Source organism: Protomyces lactucae-debilis, assembly GCF_002105105.1.
Source record: "Protomyces lactucae-debilis strain 12-1054 chromosome Unknown BCR37scaffold_18, whole genome shotgun sequence".
Lineage (NCBI taxonomy): Eukaryota > Fungi > Ascomycota > Taphrinomycetes > Taphrinales > Protomycetaceae > Protomyces > Protomyces lactucae-debilis.
In genome coordinates, this window is record NW_024468010.1 from 116,579 (window position 1) to 142,942 (window position 26,364).

General features: G+C 50.4%; 11 protein-coding genes across 11 annotated transcripts; 9 read left to right on the top strand and 2 right to left on the bottom strand.

Moving 5' to 3' along the window:
• The first annotated feature begins 2,313 nt into the window (after nucleotides 1–2,313).
• Nucleotides 2,314–3,798, top strand: BCR37DRAFT_382420 (uncharacterized protein). The gene has a single exon (XM_040869870.1). The coding sequence runs from the start codon at nucleotides 2,381–2,383 to the stop codon at nucleotides 3,341–3,343; it is 963 nt and encodes a 320-aa protein (XP_040723273.1). The 5' UTR covers nucleotides 2,314–2,380; the 3' UTR covers nucleotides 3,344–3,798.
• Nucleotides 3,799–3,912: 114 nt separating this feature from the next.
• Nucleotides 3,913–11,814, top strand: BCR37DRAFT_415021 (cell wall alpha-1,3-glucan synthase ags1). The gene is made up of 3 exons (XM_040872273.1): nucleotides 3,913–4,677; nucleotides 4,718–5,097; nucleotides 5,138–11,814. The coding sequence occupies exons 1-3, from the start codon at nucleotides 4,327–4,329 to the stop codon at nucleotides 11,730–11,732; spliced, it is 7,326 nt and encodes a 2,441-aa protein (XP_040723274.1). The 5' UTR covers nucleotides 3,913–4,326; the 3' UTR covers nucleotides 11,733–11,814.
• A 203-nt stretch (nucleotides 11,815–12,017) lies between these two features.
• On the top strand, nucleotides 12,018–12,581 carry BCR37DRAFT_415022 (uncharacterized protein). The gene is made up of 2 exons (XM_040872274.1): nucleotides 12,018–12,417; nucleotides 12,461–12,581. The coding sequence occupies exons 1-2, from the start codon at nucleotides 12,080–12,082 to the stop codon at nucleotides 12,468–12,470; spliced, it is 348 nt and encodes a 115-aa protein (XP_040723275.1). The 5' UTR covers nucleotides 12,018–12,079; the 3' UTR covers nucleotides 12,471–12,581.
• A 621-nt stretch (nucleotides 12,582–13,202) lies between these two features.
• Nucleotides 13,203–14,072, top strand: BCR37DRAFT_382424 (uncharacterized protein). Its single transcript, XM_040869871.1, has one exon. It carries the CDS (start codon nucleotides 13,330–13,332, stop codon nucleotides 13,606–13,608), a length of 279 nt encoding a protein of 92 aa, XP_040723276.1. The 5' UTR covers nucleotides 13,203–13,329; the 3' UTR covers nucleotides 13,609–14,072.
• Nucleotides 14,073–14,573: 501 nt separating this feature from the next.
• On the top strand, nucleotides 14,574–16,755 carry BCR37DRAFT_115146 (armadillo-type protein). The gene has a single exon (XM_040865945.1). The coding sequence runs from the start codon at nucleotides 14,606–14,608 to the stop codon at nucleotides 16,484–16,486; it is 1,881 nt and encodes a 626-aa protein (XP_040723277.1). The 5' UTR covers nucleotides 14,574–14,605; the 3' UTR covers nucleotides 16,487–16,755.
• Nucleotides 16,756–17,817, top strand: BCR37DRAFT_115147 (uncharacterized protein). The gene has a single exon (XM_040865946.1). It carries the CDS (start codon nucleotides 17,025–17,027, stop codon nucleotides 17,709–17,711), a length of 687 nt encoding a protein of 228 aa, XP_040723278.1. The 5' UTR covers nucleotides 16,756–17,024; the 3' UTR covers nucleotides 17,712–17,817.
• A 595-nt stretch (nucleotides 17,818–18,412) lies between these two features.
• On the top strand, nucleotides 18,413–19,022 carry BCR37DRAFT_382426 (uncharacterized protein). The gene has a single exon (XM_040869872.1). It carries the CDS (start codon nucleotides 18,476–18,478, stop codon nucleotides 18,938–18,940), a length of 465 nt encoding a protein of 154 aa, XP_040723279.1. The 5' UTR covers nucleotides 18,413–18,475; the 3' UTR covers nucleotides 18,941–19,022.
• A 1,550-nt stretch (nucleotides 19,023–20,572) lies between these two features.
• On the top strand, nucleotides 20,573–21,284 carry BCR37DRAFT_382429 (uncharacterized protein). Its single transcript, XM_040869873.1, has 2 exons — nucleotides 20,573–20,860; nucleotides 20,903–21,284. The coding sequence occupies exons 1-2, from the start codon at nucleotides 20,593–20,595 to the stop codon at nucleotides 21,268–21,270; spliced, it is 636 nt and encodes a 211-aa protein (XP_040723280.1). The 5' UTR covers nucleotides 20,573–20,592; the 3' UTR covers nucleotides 21,271–21,284.
• A 255-nt stretch (nucleotides 21,285–21,539) lies between these two features.
• BCR37DRAFT_115182 (uncharacterized protein) lies at nucleotides 21,540–22,668 on the top strand. Its single transcript, XM_040865947.1, has 2 exons — nucleotides 21,540–22,082; nucleotides 22,125–22,668. The coding sequence occupies exons 1-2, from the start codon at nucleotides 21,809–21,811 to the stop codon at nucleotides 22,448–22,450; spliced, it is 600 nt and encodes a 199-aa protein (XP_040723281.1). The 5' UTR covers nucleotides 21,540–21,808; the 3' UTR covers nucleotides 22,451–22,668.
• Nucleotides 22,669–23,564: 896 nt separating this feature from the next.
• Nucleotides 23,565–25,193, bottom strand: BCR37DRAFT_350582 (major facilitator superfamily domain-containing protein; the record flags this gene model as incomplete). Its single annotated transcript, XM_040868017.1, has 2 exons — nucleotides 23,565–24,711; nucleotides 24,748–25,193. 2 exons carry the CDS (start codon nucleotides 25,191–25,193, stop codon nucleotides 23,565–23,567), a joined length of 1,593 nt encoding a protein of 530 aa, XP_040723282.1.
• A 416-nt stretch (nucleotides 25,194–25,609) lies between these two features.
• BCR37DRAFT_382433 (uncharacterized protein) lies at nucleotides 25,610–26,329 on the bottom strand. Its single transcript, XM_040869874.1, has one exon. It carries the CDS (start codon nucleotides 26,311–26,313, stop codon nucleotides 25,702–25,704), a length of 612 nt encoding a protein of 203 aa, XP_040723283.1. The 5' UTR covers nucleotides 26,314–26,329; the 3' UTR covers nucleotides 25,610–25,701.
• Nucleotides 26,330–26,364: the final 35 nt, after the last annotated feature.

Sequence of the window (26,364 nt, forward strand, 5' to 3'; positions counted from 1 at the left end):
TGTTCAAGAGAAGTGTTGAGAGAGATGGAGAAGGTAAGCGCAATCATGGCACAGCATACAGCATAGGCTCAGACAAGGCTGAAATTTGGGTGTCGACATGAGTTGTTTCCGCAGGTAAAACGAATGGTAAAAGTTATATCATCACTGCCAGCTGGTGCTTTGTGAGGATGATTTAAATGACGCTTCTCTTCTCACAATCCCTCTCTGTTCCCTCTCCTGCACTGACGCGGTGATGCACACCTATCTAGAAACATGACTTGCTTGCGTGACTGCAAACTCTGGACGTGGACTGCCTTCGTCTCACGCTCAATTTTCCTGTGTTGTCGCCATCTGAACTCACTCACCAGTCAGACTGGTGAATTCAAGTTTGTTTTGGTCGCGTCCACGGTACAAAGCATCTGCATCTGCATACAAGAAACATGATCTAGCTCCCTGCATCTTACCTGCTCTCGTGCTCTGCTAGAAATAAGCTGCTTCTTACTGTCTCTGTCTTTTGCATAGTCAATCATGCCAATACCCAAGAAGGGGAAATCTAATGTCGATGCAGGACATACACCGACTACTGTTACTGCTGCTTCCAAGAAGCCTTCTTCCTCACAACTCTCAACAACCTCTTCAGAACTCTCCGTTGCAGCTGCAGAGATTCCTTCAACGGGCAAGAAACGCGCACGAGGGCGCAATACAACAGATAGCTATGAACCGTCCTCTCGCGTCAAAAAGCAAATCACAGCAGCAACACCACCAATGCGTCGACAACGCGCAGCAGATCGTCAAGCAGCTCTTCAAGAGATGCAACGAGAAGCACAGAGTAAACGACTTGACTCTGGAGACGATAGAGGGTATTCGCCGAGTCGATCTGTTGAACGATTACCACGACGCAGTGAGATGTCGCTGGACGCGTACTTCAAGTTACCACTACGACGACGGATGCAAGTGAGTGATGGTGCGATTGAGGAGGACATGGCTATCTTGCGAAGCAGCATCCAATACTAAGAGCAACGATTGGCAGAGCTAAGACTGGCATGCACAATACAAAGTGTCTAACCTTACGCGTCATCCTTCGGGTCCCCAATGCCCTCTGCAAGAATGGCAAAGACTGCGTCTGATTCCGGCAAACACGGTGAATCGTAAATCTTGCAAATCCGCTGCTCACCGCGACCCTTACGCAAGGACAAGCGTGTGGTACTGGCATGCGCAATGATATTACCACCGATGGGTTTCTTCGGGTCTGGATTGAACATGGCTGCACCACCATCGACTTGTGCCACGACTTGATTGGTAATGACAACAGCAATCCCAAATTCATCCGCTAAACGCTGCAACATGCGTAAAAATTTGGCGAGGTGTGTTTGTCGAGCGGCCAGTTCGCCACGACCTGCAAAGTCAGTTCGATAGAGACTTGTTGCTGAATCAACAATGAGTAAGGAGAAACGTGATTCAGCCATCATACTGGCTGCTTGATTGAGGAGTTCAAGTTGATGGTCTGCATTGTAGGCGCGTGCATAAGCAACATTATCCAATACTTCTTGACCATTCAATCCATAACGCTCTGCAACAGCGAGTAATCTGACTGGACGAAAAGTACCTTCTGTATCGATATACAGACATTTCCCTTCACCACCACCCATGTCGATGGGGAGTTGACAGGTGACGGCGAGGGTATGACAGATTTGTGATTTGCCTGTTCGGAATTCACCAAAAATCTCCGTCATACTGCCCGTTTCAATACCACCCGCCAGCAACGTATCGAGCTGCTTACTACCCGTCGTGATACAGATGAGTTGTTCACGACGTTGATGATACTCCGTGGCTGTAGTGAAGCCAAGTTGAACATGCTTTGTTGCTTCCGTCAAGATTTTCTCAGCTTTCGCTTCAGAGATACCCTTGATGAGCATGAGTGAGCGTTTTGGCGTAAAAGCAACACTTTCAATCGTATTGAATCCTGCATCGGCACATTTCTTGATATCGGCGGCAGAGATACCATTGCCTTCAAGGTCAGAGAGGGGACGTGGACCGGCGTGTCCTTCGTCTTCTTCTTGGTCTGGTGGCTGACTGGCTGCTTCTGCGGCTTCTGCTGCTGTCATGATGTTCAGACTCGAGCAGGATGAGCAGTCAGACGCGTCCTTAGGTGTGTGTGTTGAAGACTTGCGCTTTGTTTGTGGCGAATTTGGAATTTGGAGACGCGACGCGATGATGACTTGAAGTTGAAGTCTTGAACAGTTCAACTCCACAAATCTAGAGTCACACATACAATACGCACCAGGCATATCATGGCAAGTGCGCATCTGAGCAAACATCACTAACAACCTCCCAGGAAGTCACTGAAGCCATCCGTGCAAAACTCGATCAAGTACGTACACGCAAAGCACGACGTTTCAGGATGCAAGTGAAGGCGATTGAATCTGATATATCACGGCTTACGGTGTTATCATCGACGTTGTTTAGTCAGCTTGAAGATGCGCTTGAACGACAACATATGAGTCGTCCTGTGACGGCGGCGGTGGTGGGTGAGACGCCGGAAAGGCAGGAAAGGGGGATGTCACGGGCGCAGATGGAGAGGCTTTGGGCTGTGCCGATGCTGGTACGGAGTCCTGTTGAGGAACGACGGGTGCGTGAAGAGCGTGCTTTGCTTGTTGATAGGCAAGCGCAAGCAGAGGATGCAGCTGCTGCTGTGCTACAGGAGGATGCAGGGGAGGATTTATCTTCTGAAGATGAGGATGATGTGAGGACTACCAAGAGGAAGATGCTGCCGGAAGGATCACCGTCCAAGAGGACTCAGTTCCTGACACAAGAACAAGCACAAGTCGCAGGGACAGTCATGGGCAAGGAAGATCAACAGCAGCAACAGCAAGACAAGATGACAGAGGTGGAAGCAGATGCACATCTTTCATCTGACGCTGCCGTTGCAGTGGAAGAAGTCCGCTTTACTGCACTCGACATGGATCGATTGCGTCAACAGGCACATGCGTCGATTGAGCGATTACAGCGACGTCGACGATACCTGAAGCATGTGCAAGGTGGGTATGCTGCGTATCTTGAGAGACTTGCACGGACGGAGGGTGAGTTGACGCGTGTTGCTGGACGGTGGGAGGAGGACGAGCGTGCGCGGTTGGAAGGGGAAGCAAGGCGCTTGAGGGGGAAGCAGGCACAGACAAGCAGGAGGGAGGAAGGAGGTGCAGTGAGTCATGAGGAGGAGGAGGATCAAGTGATGGGTGAGCTGGAGGAGGAGGAAGCGGCAGGTGTGCGAGTTCGGCGGGCAGTGGAGCGGTGTCTGGAGGTGTGCTCGTGGGTGGGCATGGGTGCTGCTGCTGGGGGACTGCTCGTGTCTCGGTATGCAGTGTAGACACGTACAGTGATAGCTGGTACGCACCCTTGTAAATAGTCTATTCTAATCAGTGTCACTAGTCACCAGTAACTAGTAAATAATAACTAGTAACTGTGCTTAGTGCTGCTCCACCCATGTCATGCCAGATGTCTGATCTGCACCTGGCGCTGGAAAAGATTCTAATTTTGGCGACACAAGAGAAGTGAGGACAGTCACAGCCAGCGGCATTGAGCGAGCAGAGAGACAGCACAGAGCAGTAGAGAGAAGGGCATAGTGCAGGTCAGTGAGGAGGAGAGAGGGAGGCAGTGGGAGGCGAGGGAGGTCAGGAGGTAGTACTTAGTCAGCATGTGGTCAGTATAGAGGGAGATGGAAGAGACAGAGAAAGAGTAGAGAAGAGAGTAGAGAGAGTAGAGTAGAGTCAAAGAGTAGAGAGAGTAGAGAGAGTAGAGAGAGTAAGAGAGTAAGAGAGAGAGAGAGTAAGAAAGAAGAGAGAAGAGAAGAGAAGACACTGCCTGTAGACACTGCCCACTGCTGCCTCTGCCCCTTGCTCTCAATCCGCCGAGAAAAGAAAGAATTCAGGCGCCGCACACTCAACCGCACCCAACGCACTTCCCTCTTCCTTCTCTCTTCTCTCTTCTCTCTTCTCTCTTCTCTCTTTCTCAGCATACAAGAGAGTCGAAGAGACACCCGTCATCCATCTTCATCCTCGGGCCCCGTCCTTCTCTATTCCTCCAGCGTATTTTGCTCGAGGCATTCGAGGCATCGCCACCTGGAGCCCACCCAGACGCGTCCATCTATCCACTTGGCGCCGCATCAACACCCGCGCAGCCATTGCACAACCTCCTCTACCAGGCAAGGAGCAAATAAGAGCCTAGAGAGCACCCAAGCTTACCCCTTTACATCCATTCTCTACACCTTTATCGGTTTGAGCAAACACACCTGCACACACACACACAAAACAAGTCAACCCGTGTACCCCCCTGGGAGGCCTGACAAAGCAAATGCGGCCCTGGTTCTTGCTCGGACTAGCGACCACCCTCCTGACACAATGCAGAGCAGCGCGTTACGACCCGCGCTACGAGCAATGGAATCTAAACGTCAATAAAACAGCAACAGAAGTCCTTGACTATGCTGCAGATTGGCCAAATCATCAATACCATCCATCACCGGATAACTGGCGATTCCCCATCTATACCATTATTGTTGATAAATGGGTAGATGGTGATCCACGCAACAACGACATCAATGGTACCGTCTTTGAGTATGACTTTTACGAGACTGGTCTGCGCAACGGTGGTGATGTCAAGGGAATCCAAGATTCACTCGATTACCTACAGGGTATGGGCATCAAGGTATGATACACTCATCGACCATATGCAGCACTAACATCAGGGACTCTACATCTCCGGAACGCCATACCTCAATCGACCCTGGCAAGCTGATCAGTACTCGCCCATCGACTTTACCATTCTAGACCCACACCAGGGAACCATCCAAGAATGGCGAAACTGTATCGATGAACTGCACAGGCGTGACATGTACATCATCTTTGACTTGACTGTCGGCACTCTCGCAGATCTCGTTGGTTTCACAGGCTACCTCAATACCTCCACTACATTCTCCCTCTATGAGCATGATGCAGAGTGGAAAACAGCCATCACCTACCCGGACTTTCAATTCAACAACGTTTGGGATCCAACGTGTGAATTGCCAGAGTTTTGGGATGACGACGGTGGTCCGGTTGTCATTGAACTCACTGGATGCTATGCATCGTACGTCTGTCTCCATTTCTGAAGCATGCTAACAGCGCAGTGAATTTGACCAGTACGGAGATACAGAAGCCTTTGGTGTCCACCCAAATTGGCAGCGTCAACTCTCCAAATTCGCCTCTGTGCAAGATCGTCTTCGAGAATGGGATCCGACTGTTGGCAAGAAACTCAATCACTATGCTTGTCTCCTCATTGCCGGTCTGGATCCAGATGCCTTTCGCCTGGATAAAGCAACACAAATGACGGTGGGTTTCCTTGCTGAATGGTCAAAAAGTGTTCGTCAATGCGCTGCCCTCTACAACAAGAAGAATTTCTACATCCCCGGTGAGATTACCGGTGGTGATTCTTATGGTAGTATCTATCTCGGTCGTGGCAGACAACCCGATCAACGACCCAAGGACTGGCAAATGGCCATGAACTTGACGGGTCTTGATTCAGAAGCCGAGTACTTTTTACGAAACAAGACACTCAATGCCTTGGATGCTTCGGCTTTCCAGTATTCTGTGTACCGCGCATTGACGATTTGGTTTGGTCTTGAAGGTGCCATTACGGTGCCTTATGATATTCGTCAAGATTTCGTTGAAGGTTGGTTGGATATGGTACAAAATGAAGATCTCATCAATGCCAATACCGGTAAATTCGATCCACGTCACATGAACGGTATGACCAACCACGATGTGTTGCGTTGGCCAGCCGTTGAGAATGGTGAACAGATTCTGGCATTGGGTTCCATGATTACGCAATTGGTGTTGCCTGGTGCACCATCGATTTACTATGGTGAAGAGCAAGACTTGTACATGCTCGATAATACCGCCAACAACTATCTCTTTGGTCGTCAATCCATGACAAGTTCAATGGCCTGGTATATTCATGGTTGTTACTCCTTGTCTTCTCAGCAGTACCCGAATTTGCCATTGAAAAAGGCACGCGACGGGTGTCATGACTTTTTGAATGCGCAAGATCATCGCGATGTCTCTGCTGCACCGAGAAACGGTCTCATTGCCTTGCATGAAATTCGTGACAATTACCCCGTTGCACATGATGGGTTTTGTCTTGAAAATCTGGGAAATTGGTCGATTGCTGGTAGTGAAGTGGCTGGCTTGCATTCAGTACATCGATTTGCATGTCCAGGACAAACCTTCACAACTGGTAAGAAGAATCAAGATTTGTGGTTCTTGTATGTCAATGCCAATGTCTCTACGCAATGGTCACCATCGTGTTCTGCTGCAGATGCTATGATTGCACCACCTGTGACCTTCCCACCCAACACGGTCGTACGCAATTTGGTGTATCCATTCGATGAGTATACCCTGTCTGCTGGACCCAATGCAACAACGGGTTGTTTACCACAAATCAATATCGATCCGTATGGTTTCAAGATTTTCGTGCCGAAGCCAGCGGCCATTCAACCACGACCCGTCATTACACGTCTTTCACCTGGTCATGATGCGCGTATTGTATCGACTGGTTCAGCAACTGGACAAACACTCAATTATGTGCTTGAATTCAGCAATGAGATGAGTTGTGATTCAGTGGGTAAAGCACTCTCCATCAATTCAACAACACTGGATGGCACACAACCCATCATTGGCTCGTACGTGTGTTCCCTCTTCCCCTTTTCTCGAGCAGCAACGGTTGTTGGTGCACCACCCAGTGTTTGGCAAATCAACGCCACCATCACGAACTTGTTTGAGGGCATCCATGAAATTTCCATCGGCAAGGCACAAACACAATCGGGTAACGGTACGACTCTTGGCTTCGACCATGCATTGTTCAGGATTGGCAAGGCGGATAATCCATTGGTGTTCCCATTGACTTCCAATTACACAACAACGGCTATGAAGAAAGGGTCAGGTGGTATGCTTACCATTGAAGCCAATGCAGCTGGTGCTGATCTCTGGCGTTACTCGCTTGATTGGGGAACGACATGGTCCAACTGGACGTCCTACGGTCCAGGTTTGAAGAATATGCCTGTTACCAAGAAATGGAAAGGCTCAAAGAAGCAGCGTTGGCAGGGTGATCATGCCATTTTGCAGTATTGGTCAAGAATGGCTGGTTCAAGCTCGCATCAGCAACATGCTGATCTCGATGGACCCGGTGATCATCGTTCCTTCCCACACATGTTCATCATGGGACCCTTCAATGAATGGGGATATGATGCCGGTGCACGAAACCAGCTGTCCTTGGAGAAATCCGGTAATTGGACCATCAACTTTGTCTCTGAAGCGTACCCATCGAGACTTCAATTCAACGTTTGGGGAATCAATCCAGATGGCAACCCTGATGCATCATGGGTGTATGGTACGCTGGAAAATTCCTCCGTTATCGAACGTGTTCCTCCCTCGGCGCTCGGCAGCAACATCTTCAACATCTCTACTGAACCGCGCTCGCCACATCTTGGTTGGGAGTTGCAATTGAATGATTTGACGCGTCGCATCTACCTCAAACCCAAGGGTAGCTACATTGTCGCCATCATCATTTACTTCTTGTGTCTCTTTGTGCCTCCATTGACGGCGTTGCTTGCAGCACTCATCTTCAAGGGGTCCTTCTATGCTGTCAAGTTCAACCAAGAGGGCCGCTCCAATGTGCGCAACTTTATTCCACTGTTGCCATTCAGTAAGAGCAAGAAGGACCAAGATCAAGGGTTCATGACGGATCCAGCCATCAACAGTCCAGGCCTCGGTACTGGTGCTCTTGGCGGACTCGGTCCAATGACTTATGAGAATGGTGCACGCAAGACTGTATTGATTGCTACACTCGAGTACAATATTGAAGATTGGGGCATCAAGATCAAGATTGGTGGACTCGGTGTCATGGCTCAATTGATGGCAACCAACTTGAAGCATCAAGATTTGATTTGGGTTGTGCCTTGCGTTGGGGATGTGAATTACCCAGAGGGCGAATATCACCCACCCATGGAAGTCAAGATTCTCGATCAAATCTACCAAATCAACGTCTCAACGCACATCATCAACAACATCACCTATGTTTTGCTCGATGCTCCAGTTTTCAGGCGACAGTCGACGATTGAGCCGTACCCTGCACGCATGGATGATCTCGAGAGTGCCATCTTCTACTCCGCCTGGAACCAATGTATTGCCGAGACCGCCCGTCGTTTCCCCGTGGATCTCTATCACATCAACGATTACCACGGTGCACTCGCACCACTCTACCTCTTACCAGATCTCATGCCGTGCGCATTGTCGTTGCACAATGCCGAGTTTCAGGGATTATGGCCGTTGCGTACACCAGAGGAACGTGATGAAGTGTGTGCCGTTTACAACATCTCACCACGTCTCTGCCAAAAGTACGTTCAGTTCGGTAACGTCTTCAACTTGCTCCATGCCGGTGTCTCATTCTTGCGTATTCATCAAAAGGGCTTTGGCGCAGTCGGTGTGTCGACCAAGTATGGTAAGCGTTCTTGGGCGCGATACCCAATTTTCTGGGGTCTCAAGAAGATTGGTAAACTACCGAATCCCGATCCAACTGATACTGCCGATATTGGTGCACCGACCGTCAAGAATGGTAAAGTGGTACCAAACTCGCAATTCGAGGAGAATCGAAAGCATCTCAAGCGTGATGCGCAAGAATGGGCTGGTCTGCGTGTTGATCCTTCAGCAGACTTGCTCGTCTTTGTTGGACGTTGGTCGATGCAAAAAGGTATTGATTTGATTGCTGATATCGTGCCAACACTTGTGGAGGAGTTTAATGTGCAAGTCATTTGCGTTGGACCCATCATTGATCTTTATGGAAAATTCGCTGCCGAAAAGCTGGCTCGATTGATGGAGAAGTACCCGGAACGTGTCTACTCTCGACCGGAGTTCACAGCGTTGCCACCTTACATCTTTTCCGGTGCAGACTTCACCCTCATTCCATCGCGTGACGAGCCTTTCGGTTTGGTTGCCGTGGAGTTTGGTCGTAAAGGTGCTCTTGGTATCGGTGCTCGCGTCGGCGGTCTTGGTCAGATGCCTGGATGGTGGTACACGGTTGAGTCTAGCGCAACAACTCACTTGCTCTCACAATTCGAGTCTGCCTGTCGCCAAGCGCTCTCATCCAACGACAAGACACGCGCATTACTCCGTGCCAAGTCGGCCTTGCAGCGTTTCCCCGTGCAAGAATGGATTCAAAAATTGGATGCCTTGCAGGCTGGTTGTATCAAGATGTGCAAGAAAAAGACTGGCGGCAACACGAAGAACCGTGGATCCGTCTACTCACTCTTCCCACCCGAGTCTTCTGCCTCTGTGTCGAATCTTGGTATGCACCAAAACAACTCGCAAGTCAACCTTCCACCTGGTTTCACAAATATGCCCAACGCTTCATCACCCGTCATCTCCATCCCAGACGAGCAACGCACGCCCGAGCAGTTCCAGCACGCACACTTCAATGCTGCTGCACCGCACGAGCCTGGACAACCAACAGACCCATATGCTGCCGGCGGCGCCAACTTGCGTCGTCAGCTCTCCTTGGGCTCACGTCGTGGTCCTGGTCATCGCAATGAGCCCCAAACAGTCTTGCCTCGCGATGTCAACGGCGAGTTGATTGCAATTGACGAGGAGGAGATGTTTGAGTCGGACCAAGAAGGCGACCTCATCCACCCTGATCAAGTGCGTGGAGCATTCCGTGGATATGGCGGATTCGGTTCTCCAAGTGAGGACGGATATGAGTCTGAGGACCAGTTTGACCCGCAGCGCAGCACAATGTATGAAGTGATGGATGATGACTCTGTTCGCGAAGGCGGCCGTGGTTTCTACGGACACTCCAATGCAAGTTCTTCCATGTCCTTGTCCCAAATGGCCAACGTACCCTATGGTCGCCGTCGCTCTGTCGTCGGCGAATTCGCTTCACCGCCGCAAACACCACCCATGTCTCCTTCGCTCGGCAACTCTCAACGTCACTTGATTCCTCGCGGTGGAAATGACTCTCGTCTCTCGCTTGCCAGCGTCATGACTGGTTCTGGTGGCAAGGACTTTTCGCTTACAAAAGTGCAAGAGCGTTTCACGGACGAGGATGGTATGTGTCTGCGTGCCTTTTCGTCAGAGCTGCGCGACTTGAACCCAAAGAACTCAAAGCACGAACTGTGTATTGAGGAATACTTGATCAAGTCGGAAAAGTCATTCTTTGCTGATATCAAGAATGAAAAGCTGGGATTCAAGCCAAAGGTCAAGAAGGGCGAATTCTCCCGACGCGGCTCTTTGGAGTCTTCGCGAGCATCGAGCTTCAGTGGCGATACACATGGTCCTCAGCGCGACCTCGGTAGCCCTGAATCGTCGTACCATCCACACTCGCCTCTCTTCATGGATCCCAAGACACGCGGCATTGCTCGCTTCATGCAGCGCACGCTCGGTGAATGGCCCATCTACACCATCTTCTTGGCCATTGGCCAGATTCTGGCAGCGACATCTTACCAGCTCACTCTGCTCTCGTCTTCTACTTCCCAGTCAGCTGCACAACTCTACACGATCGGTATTGTCTTCATGTTTGGTACCGTCTTTTGGTGGACAATGTACCGTCTTTTGCCCGCTGTCTGGTGTCTATCTGCGCCGTTTGCCTTCTACATGGTGGCCTTCTTCATGATTGGTCTTCCTGGATTCTCGGCACTGTATGGTGCTCGAGACTGGATCAATGCCATCGGTACCTGGTTCTATGCAGTTGGTTCTGCTTCGGGATCGTTGTACTTTGCCCTCAACTTTGGTGACGAAGGTGGTGCAAGTACACAAACTTGGATCGTTCGTGCCTGCATGGTGCAGGGAACCCAGCAAATCTGGGGATCTGCTCTGTGGTACTGGGGAGAGAAGTTGACCGCTGATACTTCGGATGAGACACTTGCTGGTGCAACGCAACAGACTGAGATTGCCGTCACGGGTATTGTGCTTTTCTTGGCCGTTTTCATGGCTGCAACTGGTCTCTTGCTTGCCAAGGGGTTGCCAGACTACTACCGACAACTTCCTGGCCGTATTCCTGCCTTTTACATCTCCCTTGTCAGGCGAAAGCTTGTCTTGTGGTTCATGGTAGCCACAATCTTACAGAATTACTGGCTTTCTACGCTCTACGGTCGTTCTTGGCGTTATCTTTGGAGTTCTCCCTACATCAACACTGGTGTCATCTTTGCCCTGGTCATTGTCTTCTTCTTGATTATCTGGGGCATCATTCTCTATGGTCTTGCGGTGATTTCAAAGACACACTCCTGGACCATTCCTGTTGTTGGCATTGGTCTCGGTGCACCTCGGTGGGCACAGATGCTATGGGCTACGTCAAACATTGGTCAAGCGATGCAATGGGCCGGCCAAGCAGGACCGTACTTGGGTCGTTGCTTGTGGTTGTGGCTTGGTGTTTTGGATGCGATTCAGGGAGTCGGAATCGGTATGCTGTTGCTACAGACGCTGACGCGCGCCCATGTTGCAACTACGCTCATGGCTGGTCAAATGCTCGGTGCTGTGGCGATGCTTGTTGGTCGTGCATCTGCCCCGAATGCCATTGGTCCGGCGGACACGTTCCTGGACTTTGCCACCTGGACACCTTCAGAAGAAGGAGCAGCCATCTTTGCGAGCGTCAGCTTCTGGCTCTGTTTGTTCTGCCAGATTGTTATTTGCATTGGCTACCTCGTGTACTTCAGGAAGGAGCAGCTGTCGAAGCCGTAAAGGGGCTTTCTTTGTTGATCATGATAGAATTGATGCGTTTTCATTACTCGTAGCTATAGCATGAATGGATACTTAAGCTATTCTTGTGCTAACTCTCATTACCTGTAGCTGCACGATGAAGATTGATAAGCTAGTTTCCGGTTGCATATTGAATAAGTACTGCTCCATAGCCCCCTGTAGCCTGAGTATCTCTACATGATCTGCTGTGGTGTTGCTGTCTGGTGCTCGGTTCTTTTCGCTCTTGGAAGTCTTGGCAGCTGCAGCCCCCAAAATTGAAACGGCAACAGCAGCAACACCCTCACCAGGTACAACTGACAACACATCCTACAGACACGTACATACAAGCTATGAGTGCAGCAGACTACTACGGAGGCGGCAACAATAACCACAGCGCACCTGCTCAGCCGCAAACGACGTATCAGGCAGCAAGCGCACACCAACAACCTGGTCAAGACCAGCGCGGGATGTTCTCCCACCAACAACAACAGCAGCCCATGTACCCACCCCAGGGCTATCCTCAGCAGGGATATCCACCTCAGGGATACCCTCAGCAACAGCAGCCTGTGTATGTCCAGCAGCAGCCTATGAAACAAGGTGGTATGGGTGCTGGAGCGGGAGCAGGCGCTGGCTGTTGTGCAGCTCTACTCTGTTGCTGCGCGGCTGAAGAATGTGTCGAGTGTTGCTTGTAAGCCTTTTTACTATATGCGGATGATACTGACAAGGGATAGGATCTGCTAGACAAGACAGATGGTAGGACGGATTAGACATTCTTTTATACTCAAAGATTCGTATATGTTACAATGCAGGAGCCCATCATCATGCATGCACGAGCCCTACTCATCCTCCAATATCCTGAGTGCCGCTTCAAGTTTCCGTGCAGCAGTATCATCCCCATGCTTTCCCATTGTCGCCTGCTGCGCTTCCGCCAATCGTACCTGTAATGCAGAATGCGACGGAGCCTCCAATTTCCTCAATGCACGCTCAAATCGCTCTCTCAGTAACCGCGTTTGTGGCGATTCATCCAGCCTGGGTGTCGTCAATGGACTTGAAACTTGTTTGTGCGGCGTCACAGGACCAGGCCAGAATCCCTTGAACCTGAGACTATCCGGGCTATTGAGTGGGCTTGTTGTGGGGGAAATCCCGCCGTGTGCAGATGAATGTTGTTGCATGGCAATCACAGCAGCCGTCACGGCACTACCGTGAGCGCTTGGTGATGCAGCACTGCCTGATCTAGGCGAAACTTTCGTCGCCGGTCGCGGAATGCTTGAGATGACGGGCGAAGAAGACTCAACGGTTGGTTTTGTGGTATACTTCAACATGCGCGGCTGCATGTGGTTGACTTGTCCACGCGGCCGTGCAAGCTTCGTAGGCTCGGAGTGCGTGGAGTCACCAGAGCCCGGCGGAACGGGACTCACGACTTTAGAGGATCTTCCCGTGCCACTAGGCGAAGCAATACTTTTGACACGCTTGAGCGTTGCTGTTGCAGGTGACGCCAAGGTTGCTCTAGCAGGTTGAGAGGGTGAGACTGGAGATGGATCCACCCAATTTTCAGGAGAATTCAGCGCAGTGATGAGCGGTAAGGGCCGTTTCGGCGTCGATGGCACGACCAGCTTTGATTTTGGCTCCGGTGATATTGGGCGTGGGAGCATTGATTTGGAAGACTGCGGTTGGAGCGACAAGAGCTCTTCCTCTTCTTCCAACGATAGTGATCTCTCGTCGTCTGATCGTCCTGACCCTGCCAATGGATTCGTTGGCCGAGGGACAGACAACGGGGTCGGTGATTTTGGTTGAGAATTGGCACGTCGACGCCATACGGACGGCACAGGTGGCGGTGTCCGAAGATCCTGTCGTCTATACTGACCCACAGAAACGCTGAATGGCTTAATCAAGTTGTCAACAACCGACTCATTGCGCCACCGTACAGCATCGGGCGCGGGCTCCCTCTCTTCACCGTCAAGAACAAAGTGACCAAACGTTGGACTCGCTACTGCGCTGAGTGACGGATCCGCAGAATCTGTTTCGTCCGGCAGACTTGCCGGCGCTCTGGCCATATCAGCAAAAGAGATTGTCCCAGCAAGCTCAAGCTGTAAATCCTCACGATACGCTTGTTCGAGTCCAGGCAAGTCGGGTATCTGAGAGGCTCTGGGTCGTTGTGGACGTGGTGGTGTGATTTGTAATGCTTCAACCATGCCATACGTGCGACTTGAGGTTTGGTCATGGGAGAGCCGGTCTTCCTCTCGTAAACGCCACACATCTCCTGAAAACTTGTCTGGCGATGCAGCTTCTGTAGCTAAATGATTCTGCTTGCGAGGATCATCTAGGGCAGCAGGTGTTGCGACCTCCTGATGAGAGCGAAAGCGAGCAATAGAGCTCCGCGCAGTCAGAAGCCTCGAGTCCATCTCGTCGAGCTTCATCTTTGCATTCTCAATAGCTTGCTCGGCGGCAAGAGAGAGGGAAAAGGGTGTCATGAGGTCAGGCCTGCTATACTCCTCATCTCGCATGATATATGCTGCTGAACCTGACTAGAGGCGCCAGGTATTATGTACAAAGAAGCAGGTAGCGAAAGTACAAGTGCAATTGGCGCGCGAATAGAAGCGACTTGAAGTGGTTGTACAGTGAAGGGAGAAATGAGCGCTAATGCTGATGCATTGAGGAACAGCAATGCACGAGATTGTCTGGGAGCTTGAGCTTGGACTAGCGAAGGGATCGTGCACAGAGTCGACTATAAGCAAGTTGAGCGTATTATCTGCGCATGTTCATCTGCTGCTCGACGTCTGAAGGCGGCTGGCTGGGACGGGGCGTGAGAGAAATTAAAAAAGTTGGAACAGAAGCAGAGACAGACACAAGTAGAAGAGACAAGCAACGCGTTCATCATGGTCGCAGTCAAGAGGAAAGCAGGCGCCAGTGTTGGAACCGTCAAGAGTGATGCAAAGAAGCCAAGGGCCACGAGTCATGCAGCAGTTCAAGGCAGTGCAGCGCCAGAGCAGCAACAAGCTGCAGATGACGACTCAGAGGATGATCTAGACATGTCCTCGAGTGAGAGTGACGAGTCAGAGAGTGCAGAGGAGGACGAAGTGATGGAAGAAGGTGCTGCGCAGGAATCCTCCGCACGAGAGCCAAGCAATGGCAGCACCGCGAAGGAATCGCACGCCAAGCAAAAGCAAGAACTGCTAGCGCGCAAAGCGGCAAAGCCCCATGCAGACATCATCTCTCGCGCAAAGGGACTCTGGTCTCAGCTGAACCGCAAGAAGGTGCCAAAACAAGAGCGTGAAAAGGTCATCAAGCAGCTCTTTGACGTGATTCAGGGAAATGTCGTTGAGATCATCTTTAAGCACGATGCAAACCGCGTTATTCAAGCAGCGTTCAAGTATGGCAGCACCGAGCAGCGTCTCATTATCCTTGGAGAGCTGAAGGGCAGGATTGTCGATCTGTCGAAGAGCACCTACTCCAAATTCCTGGTCGTCAAGATGCTGTTGTATGGCAACGCTGAAGTGCGAGAGAAAATTCTTGCAGAGATTCACGGCAATGTTCGCAAACTCATCAAGCACAAAGAAGCAGCGTATGTGGTAGAAGACGCTTTCCGAGACTACGCCACACCGGCACAGCAAGAAATGCTGCTGTCCGAGTTGTACGGCGCCGAGTTTAGTGTCTTTGCAACGGCCAACCAAAAGCCATTAGCCGAGATCCTTGCAGCCTCACCAGAGAAGCGAGACCTCATCATGCGCAACTTGTGGGAGTCCATCAGTGGCTCCATCAAGAAGGGCTCGATTGGATTCACCTTTCTGCACAGAGCTCTGCTTGTCTACCTCCAAAATTGTAGCGCAACAGAGAGGGTTGAGGCAATTGAGACTGTCAGAGAGCTTTTGCCAGAGTTCGTGCATACACTCGATGGCGCCGATGCTGCTGGCTTGGTGATTGCTCATGCTACAGCCAAGGACAGGAAGCTCATTATGAAGGCCCTCAAGCCGCACATCGCGAGTGCTATGCGTGATGAGTTTGGATGGCTCGCTGTAGTTGCGCTGTACATGAGTGTCGACGATACCGTTCTGCTCAATAAAGCCATGTCGCCGGAAATCAAGGCAAAGCTGCTCACTTTGCTCGAAGACAGACACGCACGCAAAGTATTCCTCTATATCCTTGGTGGATGTCAAGCGCGGCATTACAATGCAAAAGAAATGGCTTACTTTGCAACAATACAAAAAGAGAAGGCCACAACGAGTAAGAAGGAGGACAGTGTCAGACGGCAGGAAGTGGCAGAATCAGTTTCTCCCATGCTTGTTGAAGCATTGGCTGCGAACATCGAAGACATGTTGGCAGACCCAGCAGCCGCTCCTTTGATTCTTGAAATCATGCTACATGCGACTGAAGTACCAGAAGCACCCACAGACAAGCTTCTTGCCATCTTGAAGCAAGCACCGCAACGCCCAGATCTAATCAAGGAGCATACACCTAGGATGCTCAAGGCACTCGTTCAGGGAGGCTTTTGGAACCCACAAACCAAGTCTGTTGAAGCGACACAAGTACAGCCCACTGATGCATTCGCGAAGCGGTTTGCGCCTCTCGTCGCTCAAGAGGCTGCTTTTTGGGCTTCTGGCGACGCTTCCTTTGCGGTAGTCGCACTGCTCGAAACACTTGGTGAGTCCACTGAGCTCGCATCGCTTTCGCGAGCATTGAAGGATCAGCAGAGTGAGATACAGGCGGCTGCGGATGCAGGCAACAAGGGATCCCGCATCATCCTGACAAAGCTGAAGTAGTATAGCAGCTCATTTCTAAACATCACAATTCCCCCCGTGAGTTCCATCACGCATTCATCGGCTATTCTCTAGGTATTGAACCGCATGCCCATGCGACCACGTTGGCACGCAGCTGCAGATGCGTGCACGGCACCAATTGCGCTTCGGAGTCGCAAATTAGACCTAGAAGAACAAACCCTTTCACGTTGCATGATCGTCAGTGCAAACGACTATCACTGTGTGAATGAGGGCCGCTCTGCGGAAGACAGCACCTGTGCGACTATATCTCTAGGCCTCTTTGGAGAGAAACACTGCACTACGAAGCTCAAGTTGCTTCCGCGTCGAAGATTCCTCTCCAGGCAACTGCGAGCTGCTAGACTGCTCAGTCAATGAAACACATCATGCGATGTTGTACTACAGGGGCCGAACTAGGTCCAACGCAACAGCAACTCCTTTACTTGAGACCAGTCGCTGGCTGCGGCTGTAGTCTTGAAAAGACGCTCAACGGCACACTGTCAAGTCTTACTCTCGCAAGCAAGGCCAGCAGCAACGTTTTGCTATGAAGGAACCCAGGACTGTCCCCCACAGCTTCAACTGGCTCTGCACTTTGCTGATACTCTCCTTCAGCGGCACACTCAATCTTCTGCAGCTTCCTGGCTTCGTCTCAAGCACAGAGCCGACGGACATTACTGCAGACACTGCCAAGTTTTGCCAGCAGATTGCTTTGGTAGCATTTCACAACATCGAGGTCCGCGATCGCGACGCAGAATACAACTGTAGTTCTGGTGCTCTTTGTCGCGGAGCTGATAAGCTGACAGCCTACTCAGAGCTTCCCATCAAATGGGCCTTCGATCGATACACAATGATTCAGGACCCTTGTCAAACGCATTCGCATGGGACTTGCAATTTTCACAGCATGTCTCACTGGGGTACGATGATTTCGATCTATGCTTGCCAGTGTCCCGAAGTGGTTTTACTACTGCGTGTGTCAGAGTCCCCGGTTTTGGGACCAGACGGGCAGCCGTATGGATGCGATGTGAGCTCTATCAAGTCTCGCCTCGCTCAACGAGGGTTCTCCAGTTTCAAACTGATTGCTATCGCAAATGGTTTGCCCTGCACACCTGTTCGAGATAACTTGACTTGCATTTGCGACAAGTCTGGCTTGGTGGAGAATATACATGGAGGAGATTGTTATCGCTTGTCTGAGACGCAGCAACCGCTCTTGAACGACGATATGGATGAGTGAAAGGAAGACTGAACGCGGCTTGTGACGAATCTGTGTACGCCAACTGCAAGACTTCAAGGGTTGACATAGAGCGGCCTCAGCTGCAGGCTAACAATCAAATATCCAGAGCTATGTATCAGTGAGTAGATGACATCCAAAGCTCAATACTGGCTCATGGATATACTTCAATGTCGAGTGTAGCTGCAAAGCCAAGATTAGCTAGTAGCGATAGATGAAACTTGGACAGGCTGCAGCTGATGCCTGCAGCCAGTACGTTTCGAATGCGACACTATGCTGCAGCATGTTCGTGTCTGCGACACTATGCTATGAATGTCGACATGAATATGCGACAGCAAAACTCGCACGTACACATGCGACACATCGCAAGTCATCAACAATTCGGTGCCGATACCCCTGAATTTCGCTACACTCGGGGTGAATGAGTCAGGAGCCAGCGTCTGTCAAATTGTCAGTGTAGTAATTGTGGCTGTGCAAAATATGCGGTTGCAAGGAGCTGCATGATGCATGGAATATCAACTCGCACTCGAAATTCGCGAGGCTGCCTCTTCGCATTGTTTGTCTTGTTGTCCCCTAATCGTGTAAATTTTCGCTATGATCTTATTAAAACGGACCAAGTTGCAAGCATCAGTGGAATATTAGAGCATCGGCGCATCTAGCGATTCTTCTTGCGAACCAAAACTCTCTCGATGAACTGTTTTTAGTGTTCCTATGAGCCCTCTGATTGCCTGCGATGTATGCCCCTGGTCGGCCGCCGGAAATGAGACATGTGCACAAATGTGACCACACGTTACCCCTGGTCGAATTTCCTTTCTGCCAGCTTGTTCTTTCCCACCCTCGATTATTGTACCGTGTGGACACGATTCCTTAAGTTCTGGCCACTTGCACATTTTCTGCTTTCTTTGTTCAGCAGATTCTTCTTGAAAACGATGCTCACACTTTGGATTGCAATCCCACTGAGTTTGATTACTCTTGTTGCTGCAGGCGCTCGACGTAGACCCCCAGCTGATAACTCCAACTGCGTCTCGCTTGTCATCGAAGAGGCACGCTTTATCAGTGTGAATGACACCATTGGCGAATGGACGTGCAAACAAGGTGAACTTTGCCAGGCGCCCTACGCTGAGAACGCCTACTCTCTCTCGAAGACGAATTTCGCATGGGACAAGTATAACTCGGCTCCAGACCCATGCGCCGTAGACGGTATGCCTCTAGTGTCATATAAGACATGCTAATGCTCCAGGTGCTTGCGCAATTCACACGAACTACACTCTTGGAGAGCTGTGCTCAATCTATGGTTGTTGCTGTCGTGACATCGTTTACATTCCCAGGGTGAACACATCACCTGTTCAAGTCGATGGAAAAACCTTCCAATGTGATCTGAAGTCTATTCAAGGTCGTCTCAGCAGCCGTAACTTAGCAGCAGCCAGAGTGTCACAGGAAGGCATCAGCTGCTTGAGTCCTCCAAACTGGGACAACACGACATGTGTATGCAACGTCGCTCCAAGAGGGATTCCATCGACAAAGAATGGGAACGCTTGTTCGAAGCTATGGGACCTTTCGGGCAAGGGGGATCTCTAGAAGTCTTCATGAGTCTATAGCTAAGTCAAATCGAGCTCAACCACAATGAGGTAGCTTAGTGATTGCAAAGTGATGATGCAGTCGCATACATTACTCGATCGTGTTGTTTCTCAATGCACTTGTGATTGACCGAGCTGCAGATAGATTTCGTCTAATTTCTCACTTAGGCTCCCACCTTGCTGTTACTATGTAGGCCTTGCTGTTACTATCTAGGATGAACGTTCCATCGATAGCTATCCTGCAGCTCCAGATATATAGCTACGCCTACGTTGCGCTCATTGCCTGGCCAACTTTGGCAGTGTAATTTTTCAGCTACAATACATATCAAGGTCCTTGAGGTGCACAATACCCCTTGCATCACGTTCTTTGGCCTTGCGCAAGCTGAATCTTGCGACAGCTACAGTCGATGCCGATCTTCTTGAATGAGCTGTCGCTCGTAGTTCGAAGAGGGAAAGCCATTGAGCACGACATATGATTCGACCAAACTCTGCAGGAACCGTGGTTAGAGATGGAGTCGTATGGCTTACGTGTGTGAGTCTCCTTTGCAGCAGTTATGGACAGCCAAGAGATTGACGAGCTAGCCCGAATGCTTTCACAATCCGGCTGAATGGATTTTGATATCAAACTTACCCATAGGGCCAACTGACAAGATTGATTAGTAGTTAGACGGCTGCAGAACAGTGAAGGCTTTCTGATTGCTGGAGACTCTGAGTGGAGACTGACTCTCATCGGGATTGTGCGTAGATTTAGTGATGACGTGTCTGATGAGGTGTCAAGCACAAGCAGCCTAAGAAGTGCAAGTAGTATTGATACGGATGAAGAGTAAAGTAGAGGCTCATGCTGCCTAAGCCTGCCTCTGAGTTAAAACAGGGGATAACCATCACGTGAAAGCACGCGATACATGGCAGAGAGATGCATTGGCAAGTCAAGCCAGGTGACTGACTACTTCATTGCTCAACTGAGTCACTATGTCGCAAATGTCTCTGCGGCAACTTGTCATTGCAGTTGCAAGTCGTACCTGTATGCACAGGACTATGCACGCGCGGATCCCTTCCTCTCGCAAAATTCGTGCTCGTGATCTACCCCTGAGACTTCGATGCAACGCCGGTTGGCCATGTTGCCTGGGAAATTGTCCATATGGCCTAACGTGACATTCATACAAACACGCGAGACTTTCTCAAGGTGACAATTTTCATTTCAGCTCACACGGGGCGAGTTTTGGGCCCCCTAGAATTTTCTGCATAAAGATTGAACAATGCGCCCTGCTCGCCTGACGATACCTCCAACAGGTAAGTAACGACAACAAATGCCTAAAACCTGGCTCTTCGGGATTTCTGTGTGTATCCTAGGGATTCTTGGGGGAAAGACATTGCCTGCAGACAACTCCAACTGTCAATCGCTGTACATTGCAGATTGGCATCTCCTTCACAGCGTAGGCGCGGCACTAGGGCAAATATGTGCTGATGGGCTATTGTGCCAAGCTCCTTTCGCTGTAAAAGCTTATGCTCTCACGAAGCTCAACTTCACGTATACCAAGTATATTCAAACTCCAGACGAGTGTCAGCTTTTGCACGGTGAGTCCTTTATGGTCCAAAAGCACAACTGATATCATACAGGTGCCTGTGCAATTCACACAAACTTTACATACGGCGAGCAGTACAGCATCGGCGGCTGTAAATGTGCCGACATGGTTTTCTTTCCTAGAATGAGCACTTCGCCCATCACAATCGACGGCAAGACTTATCAATGTGATCTCAAATCGATTCAAGCTCGGTTCGCGGAGCGTAAGCTACCGAAACCTGAACTTTACGGCTCTGATTTGAGCTGTAAGTATCCATCTAAGACCGACTTGGATACCTGCGTTTGCAACATTGTTCCAGGAGGAATTCCATCGAATGCTAATGGGTCTGCATGCAGCAACATGTGGAATGTGTGGGATACTGATCGAACACCTAGACGACGCTTGAATGTTACCGAATTATAGCCAAAGCCTATAGGAGATATTCAATGCGAAAGCTCAAAGTGCACAAGCCAGCCTTTGCAGCTGATGAACTGGGCGACTCGCAACGAGCAGTTAGTGAGTATGATTGTGCTTGTGGCATGTCTCCGCCAATTGCAAATGACTGAATGATGCAACTGGTGTGTATACATTTGAAACCAAGGGCTTGCTTTTGTTGCACATATGCATGTAGCTATATGATTGTCAAAATCATGGCATGGGCCTCTCGTAGTATTCAAGACTTTTTTGCAATCGCTGTTGCAAATTGCAGGCGCGTGTTGGCCCCTGAGTTGCCCTTCTTTGACCAGTCAGATATGCAACACGTGGTGTAATGCACTGTTTGCGCAATTTCGACTCAATATTGTTATGCCACGAAATTTGACGACGACAGGAACCATATGGTGTGGTAGGGAGACAAATTTTCCACTTGTCAGTCTAAAAAGCAACGACCTGCCGATTTTCATGACTTTGCGTCGAACAACCCTTCGGCACCGAGCTCGCATAGCCCTCACCTCTTGATAGCATGGTGAAGCGCGTCGTTGCCAGCCTCTATCTCATCTTGCTTGGAACAGCGGCTATTGCAGGGCGCAAAGACCAAGACCATTCCGACTGCCAACAGCTTCTTGTGAGGAACGTTCACCTCGTTCACGTCGATCAATCTGGGAATGACGAAATTGCCTGTGCAAGGGGCCTTCTATGCAGAGGCAAAGGCCATGAAAAGGCTTATGCTAGGACGCCCATCATCCCCTTATGGGACAGGGTCACGAAGCACACAGAAGTTTGCCTGGCAAATGACGGCAAGAAACATCATCATACATGGGCAAGACTAACATGTGTAGGAGCCTGCGCGTTGTACACAAACTTCACTTTAGGATACATGGCCAGCATCTATGGCTGCATGTGCCAAGAGTTTGTTCTGCTGCCAAGAGTGTACAAGACCAAGATTTATGATTGGAACGACATCTTACAGGACTGCCCACTTGTTAACATCACTCAACGATTCCAAGAACGCGGCTTGCCTAAGCCAGAGGTTTACAGGGATCATGTGAGCTGTTACGCCCCACCTGACAACGACAACGAGACATGCACTTGCAATCACCTTGAAGGTGGTGTCCCAACTACTGTTCATGGCAACCCATGCTCAAACATTTGGAACATTGTCTAACCGTTGTGAAACAACGAGATTCGTCCTTTAGTCATCTGCATTCATATCAAAGTCAAGACTTTAAACTTCTGTCACAGCATGCCTATGTGTGCAGAAGTATGTTCAATCTGACTCGAGCGAGTCGGTCGGTCAATCGTATAAGACTATCAAGGGAGTGATGATCAGTGGCTAAACATCTAAGAGCATCAAAGCAAACCATCATGCGATGAACGAGATCCTCCTTGGAGGCCTAGAGAGCTGCAGACATCAAGCCATCCCCAGCCAATGAAGACAATGCAGAGCGTCTGAGAAATCAGGCTTGCCCCTCGAAGTCAGGGGCTGCAAGTTTGCCATGCAATCTGTCACCTTGGGATAAGGAGATTCGTCTGACCATTTCAAACCATTTTCTTGTAAACTTGCAAAGCAGAGCAAACGTCTCAGTGGGAGTGCGGCCTCATGCTGTTGAAGGGCGTGGTCTCTACAGCCTTTGGCTTCGGTATCGGTGCAAGGGTCAATGCACAACAGTCTGATTGCTGGGAGCTGAGCGTCAACATGGAAAGGTATGTCGCTGTGGAAGACCAACAAGATGTCTTGGCGTGTTCTCGTGGCAGCCTTTGTGAGGGAAGCCAAAGGGCAGCGTATTCTCTCGTCAACATCACCTGGCCTTTTGACGTCTACATGCAGAGGCCAGACTCTTGTCAAGCAGCGGTGGGAGGCGTCTGTACCGTGGCTTTGTATTCCGATGCGAAATATTGGACTATTCGATCGTGCAGATGTCCACAACGCTTTGTCATCATGCGATTTCATAAAGGCGAAGTGAAAGATGAAGACGGGAAGACGGTGAGCTGCGCTTGGCCTGACATTGTAACGCGTTTCGCTCAACGTGGACTGTCAGTGCCGACCAAGAGGCTAGAAAGTGTTCCATGCGAGATCCAACATGACCAGCACGAATGTGAGTGCGACAACACCGGGCTGCCATTGCGAATGTGCGGTTTTCTTCAGTCGCCAATCGCAGAAGAGAATGTTGATGCATATGATGACGACGGGAAACTTTTGTAGGAACTTCCTTCCAAGAAGATCGTGTCTCACAAATGGAAGTCGAACAGACTTTACCGGACCATGATATCAGCAAGACTTACACCTCTGGCCGCGGTGCGTGTACTGATGATTGCTCTTTGTACTCCAAGCCTTTATCTCGCACCAACAGACAGCCAAGCAAGCAGAGACCCAAGAGCGGAACGTACATGTAGAAGACCGTCTTGCTGGCCCGTTCATAGGTCTTCAAGATTTGCTCAATCTGTGCCGGGTTCAGGTTAATCAGATTTGGCAGTTCGTATGCAGATGCAGTCAAGTGACCCAGCTCAGCAGGGAGACCTTTCTTGATGACACGTTGCGAGACTGCTGCGGTGATGGCAAGACCAATAGCGCCACCAAATGCTCGCATGAAGCTGCGATTAGAGATGACGACGGCACGCTGAGACTTGAGACACTGTGCTTGTAGAGCAACGAGCGTTGGTTGAAAGACCATACCAATACCAAATCCAGTGATGCACAGGACCAGTGCAATGGCCCAGATGGGAAACTGACGAGAGAAGAGACAGGTCAAGCCTTGACCGAGTGTCCAGAGGAAGAAACCAACCCAGATGACTTCACCATAGCGCTCTCGACGCGAGATGTACTGCCCAGATAGGATTGAGGAGATCATTTGGCAGCCTGGGATGGGCAACATGAGACAGGCCGAGACGAGTGGAGACAGCTGAAGAGCATTCTGGAAGAAGACTGGCAGAAAGTACATTTGGGAGTAATAGGTTGCGCCAAAGAGGATGTTCTGGATCAACAAGACTGCCACTGGTACGCGTCTGAACAGGGAGAGCGGCATCATAGGCAGCTTGGCGACGCGCCATTCGACGATGAAGAAAGTGACGAAGCATAGAGAGCCGAGAGTCAGCATGGAGATGACCATAGGTGACTTCCATTCAAAATAGGCACCGCCTCCCGAGATCGGAATCAATAGCAGGATGATACCAGAGGAACTTGTCAGTAAGCCACCGTAATCAATCATGCCGAACTTGGCGCGCATATTGCCAGATGGCATGTTGTTTGGGAGGATAGAGTAGGCGATGGCAGCACAGCATGTCGCTGAAGGTGCAATAGCCCAGAAAAAGGCCCGCCAGGTGGCATGCGTGACGACTGCTGCGGCCAAGAAAGGACCAATAAGGTTGCCGGCACCAATGGCAGCTCCAATGATGCCTTGGTAAAGGCCTCGCTCTTTGAGTGTGACACTGATGTTAGCAGAGGTCAGGCAGGTAAAGGCATACCTGTCGGAGATGATCATCATTGTCAATGCTTGGATACCGCCACCAGCGATACCTGACACACCTCGAAAGAAGTAGAGCATTGGTCCATTTTGTGCAAAGCCACAGGCGAGATCAGAGAGTGCAAGCATAAGGACAACTGAGATGTAGACAACCTTGCGGCCAAAGATATCGCTCAGTCTACCGTAGAGGACTTGAAAGGCGACCGAACCGATGATGGCGGACGTGGCGGCCCACGAGATGGTGGCCCCTGCATTGAGGTCTGCACCGATAGCAGGGAAGAGGAGACCCACGCCAGCTTGGTCGATGAAGCAAAGGACCGAGCTAAATGACATTGCGCATAGTAACACAATGAGCTTATTCTTCGGCAGAATTTTGGATTGGTCATGCAAGACGGGCTCGGCCTGGCTGTGTGTGACGGCCACTGCGGTATTCTTTTCTGTGTCCATGTTCCTGAGACTAGACTTGCCAAATATGGCGAAGCAGGAGATCAGCTTGATATATACAAAGTTCAAAGTGTTTGGTAGAGCGGAGGGCCCTTGCATCGCGATCGTGTGCGTATCAAAGAGTTCATCCCCGATGACAGCTCGAAAAGCTTCTGCACCAGTCAGCAGCAAGGCCAGTATCCGGCCCGTGTAGATGGCAGCAAACACTGCCAATCCCTTTTTCCGGTCGGCTGCTTTGGCTGAGGTTGGGCCCGTCCTCGCCTCGCTGCACCCTCGCCCTCGGACTTGGCCCCGAGAGGCGCGGGATCGATGGCCGCAGTATTTCAGATGGGCTGGTTGGACCAGTATGCAGGAGGCAATCGAGTGACATATGCTGGGCAAGCGTCTTTGCATCATGGAACTTATATAGCAGGAGGACCAATCTGCTTCTCAACCGAATGTAGTATAAATCCGGCACGAAAGCAGTCATCTCTGTCAACATTGCAAATAATAGCTCAACATCATACCTACATCAGTCTCGTTCAAGTAGCTCAAAGACTGCAGCTATTGCAATGGCTTCGTCCTGTTGAGCAGACCCACCACCGATGCCAATGCCTCCCAGCAAAACTCCACCTAGACCCCGGATCGGTACACCACCTCCTATGGAACAGAAACGATTCCCATTGGCAGCTTCAAGGTTCTTCAGTACTTGCGCGTCCACACTGGACCACAATGAGGTATTTGCCTGATGTCCAGCTGCAGTGAAGGCCTTGTTCATGACCAGCTGAATGCCTGTAATCTTCGCTTGACCATGGCGTTCGAAGAGCAGCAAATTGCCACCAGCATCACAGATTGCAATATTGAGGTCAAGCCTTGTATCTTCCTCCTTCGATAAGATTTCGCGAGCACAGTCAATGGCAGCAGCAGCAAGTTTACGCGCACCCTCTATCGTCAAAGTGGCTTGCATCCTTGTCGAGATCACCTCCATTGTATTGCGGTGCAACGGTGTCAAGCAGGCTACTAGTCTTCTGTTGGCTTGCACACAAGAATCTGACGAGAATATGTAGCGGTAGAATGAAGAGCTACAGCGAATTGCACTGTTTGTCTCTTCATAACGACGCGCTCGTGGTCTTTGTATGGCCATGATGGTCCGAATCTGAATCTGGGGCATCCCGCAAGATGTCCAAAGTCGTGG

Coding starts and splice junctions, on each gene's coding strand:
- BCR37DRAFT_382420 (XM_040869870.1), top strand. CDS start 2,381: ATGCAAGTGAAGGCGATTGAATCTGATATATCACGGCTTACGGTGTTA.
- BCR37DRAFT_415021 (XM_040872273.1), top strand. CDS start 4,327: ATGCGGCCCTGGTTCTTGCTCGGACTAGCGACCACCCTCCTGACACAA. Junction 4,678..4,717: donor TACAGGGTATGGGCATCAAG/GTATGATACACT, acceptor CACTAACATCAG/GGACTCTACATCTCCGGAAC. Junction 5,098..5,137: donor CTCACTGGATGCTATGCATC/GTACGTCTGTCT, acceptor CTAACAGCGCAG/TGAATTTGACCAGTACGGAG.
- BCR37DRAFT_415022 (XM_040872274.1), top strand. CDS start 12,080: ATGAGTGCAGCAGACTACTACGGAGGCGGCAACAATAACCACAGCGCA.
- BCR37DRAFT_382424 (XM_040869871.1), top strand. CDS start 13,330: ATGGCACGACCAGCTTTGATTTTGGCTCCGGTGATATTGGGCGTGGGA.
- BCR37DRAFT_115146 (XM_040865945.1), top strand. CDS start 14,606: ATGGTCGCAGTCAAGAGGAAAGCAGGCGCCAGTGTTGGAACCGTCAAG.
- BCR37DRAFT_115147 (XM_040865946.1), top strand. CDS start 17,025: ATGAAGGAACCCAGGACTGTCCCCCACAGCTTCAACTGGCTCTGCACT.
- BCR37DRAFT_382426 (XM_040869872.1), top strand. CDS start 18,476: ATGTGCACAAATGTGACCACACGTTACCCCTGGTCGAATTTCCTTTCT.
- BCR37DRAFT_382429 (XM_040869873.1), top strand. CDS start 20,593: ATGCCTAAAACCTGGCTCTTCGGGATTTCTGTGTGTATCCTAGGGATT. Junction 20,861..20,902: donor CGAGTGTCAGCTTTTGCACG/GTGAGTCCTTTA, acceptor GATATCATACAG/GTGCCTGTGCAATTCACACA.
- BCR37DRAFT_115182 (XM_040865947.1), top strand. CDS start 21,809: ATGGTGAAGCGCGTCGTTGCCAGCCTCTATCTCATCTTGCTTGGAACA. Junction 22,083..22,124: donor AGTTTGCCTGGCAAATGACG/GCAAGAAACATC, acceptor TAACATGTGTAG/GAGCCTGCGCGTTGTACACA.
- BCR37DRAFT_382433 (XM_040869874.1), bottom strand. CDS start 26,313: ATGGCCATACAAAGACCACGAGCGCGTCGTTATGAAGAGACAAACAGT.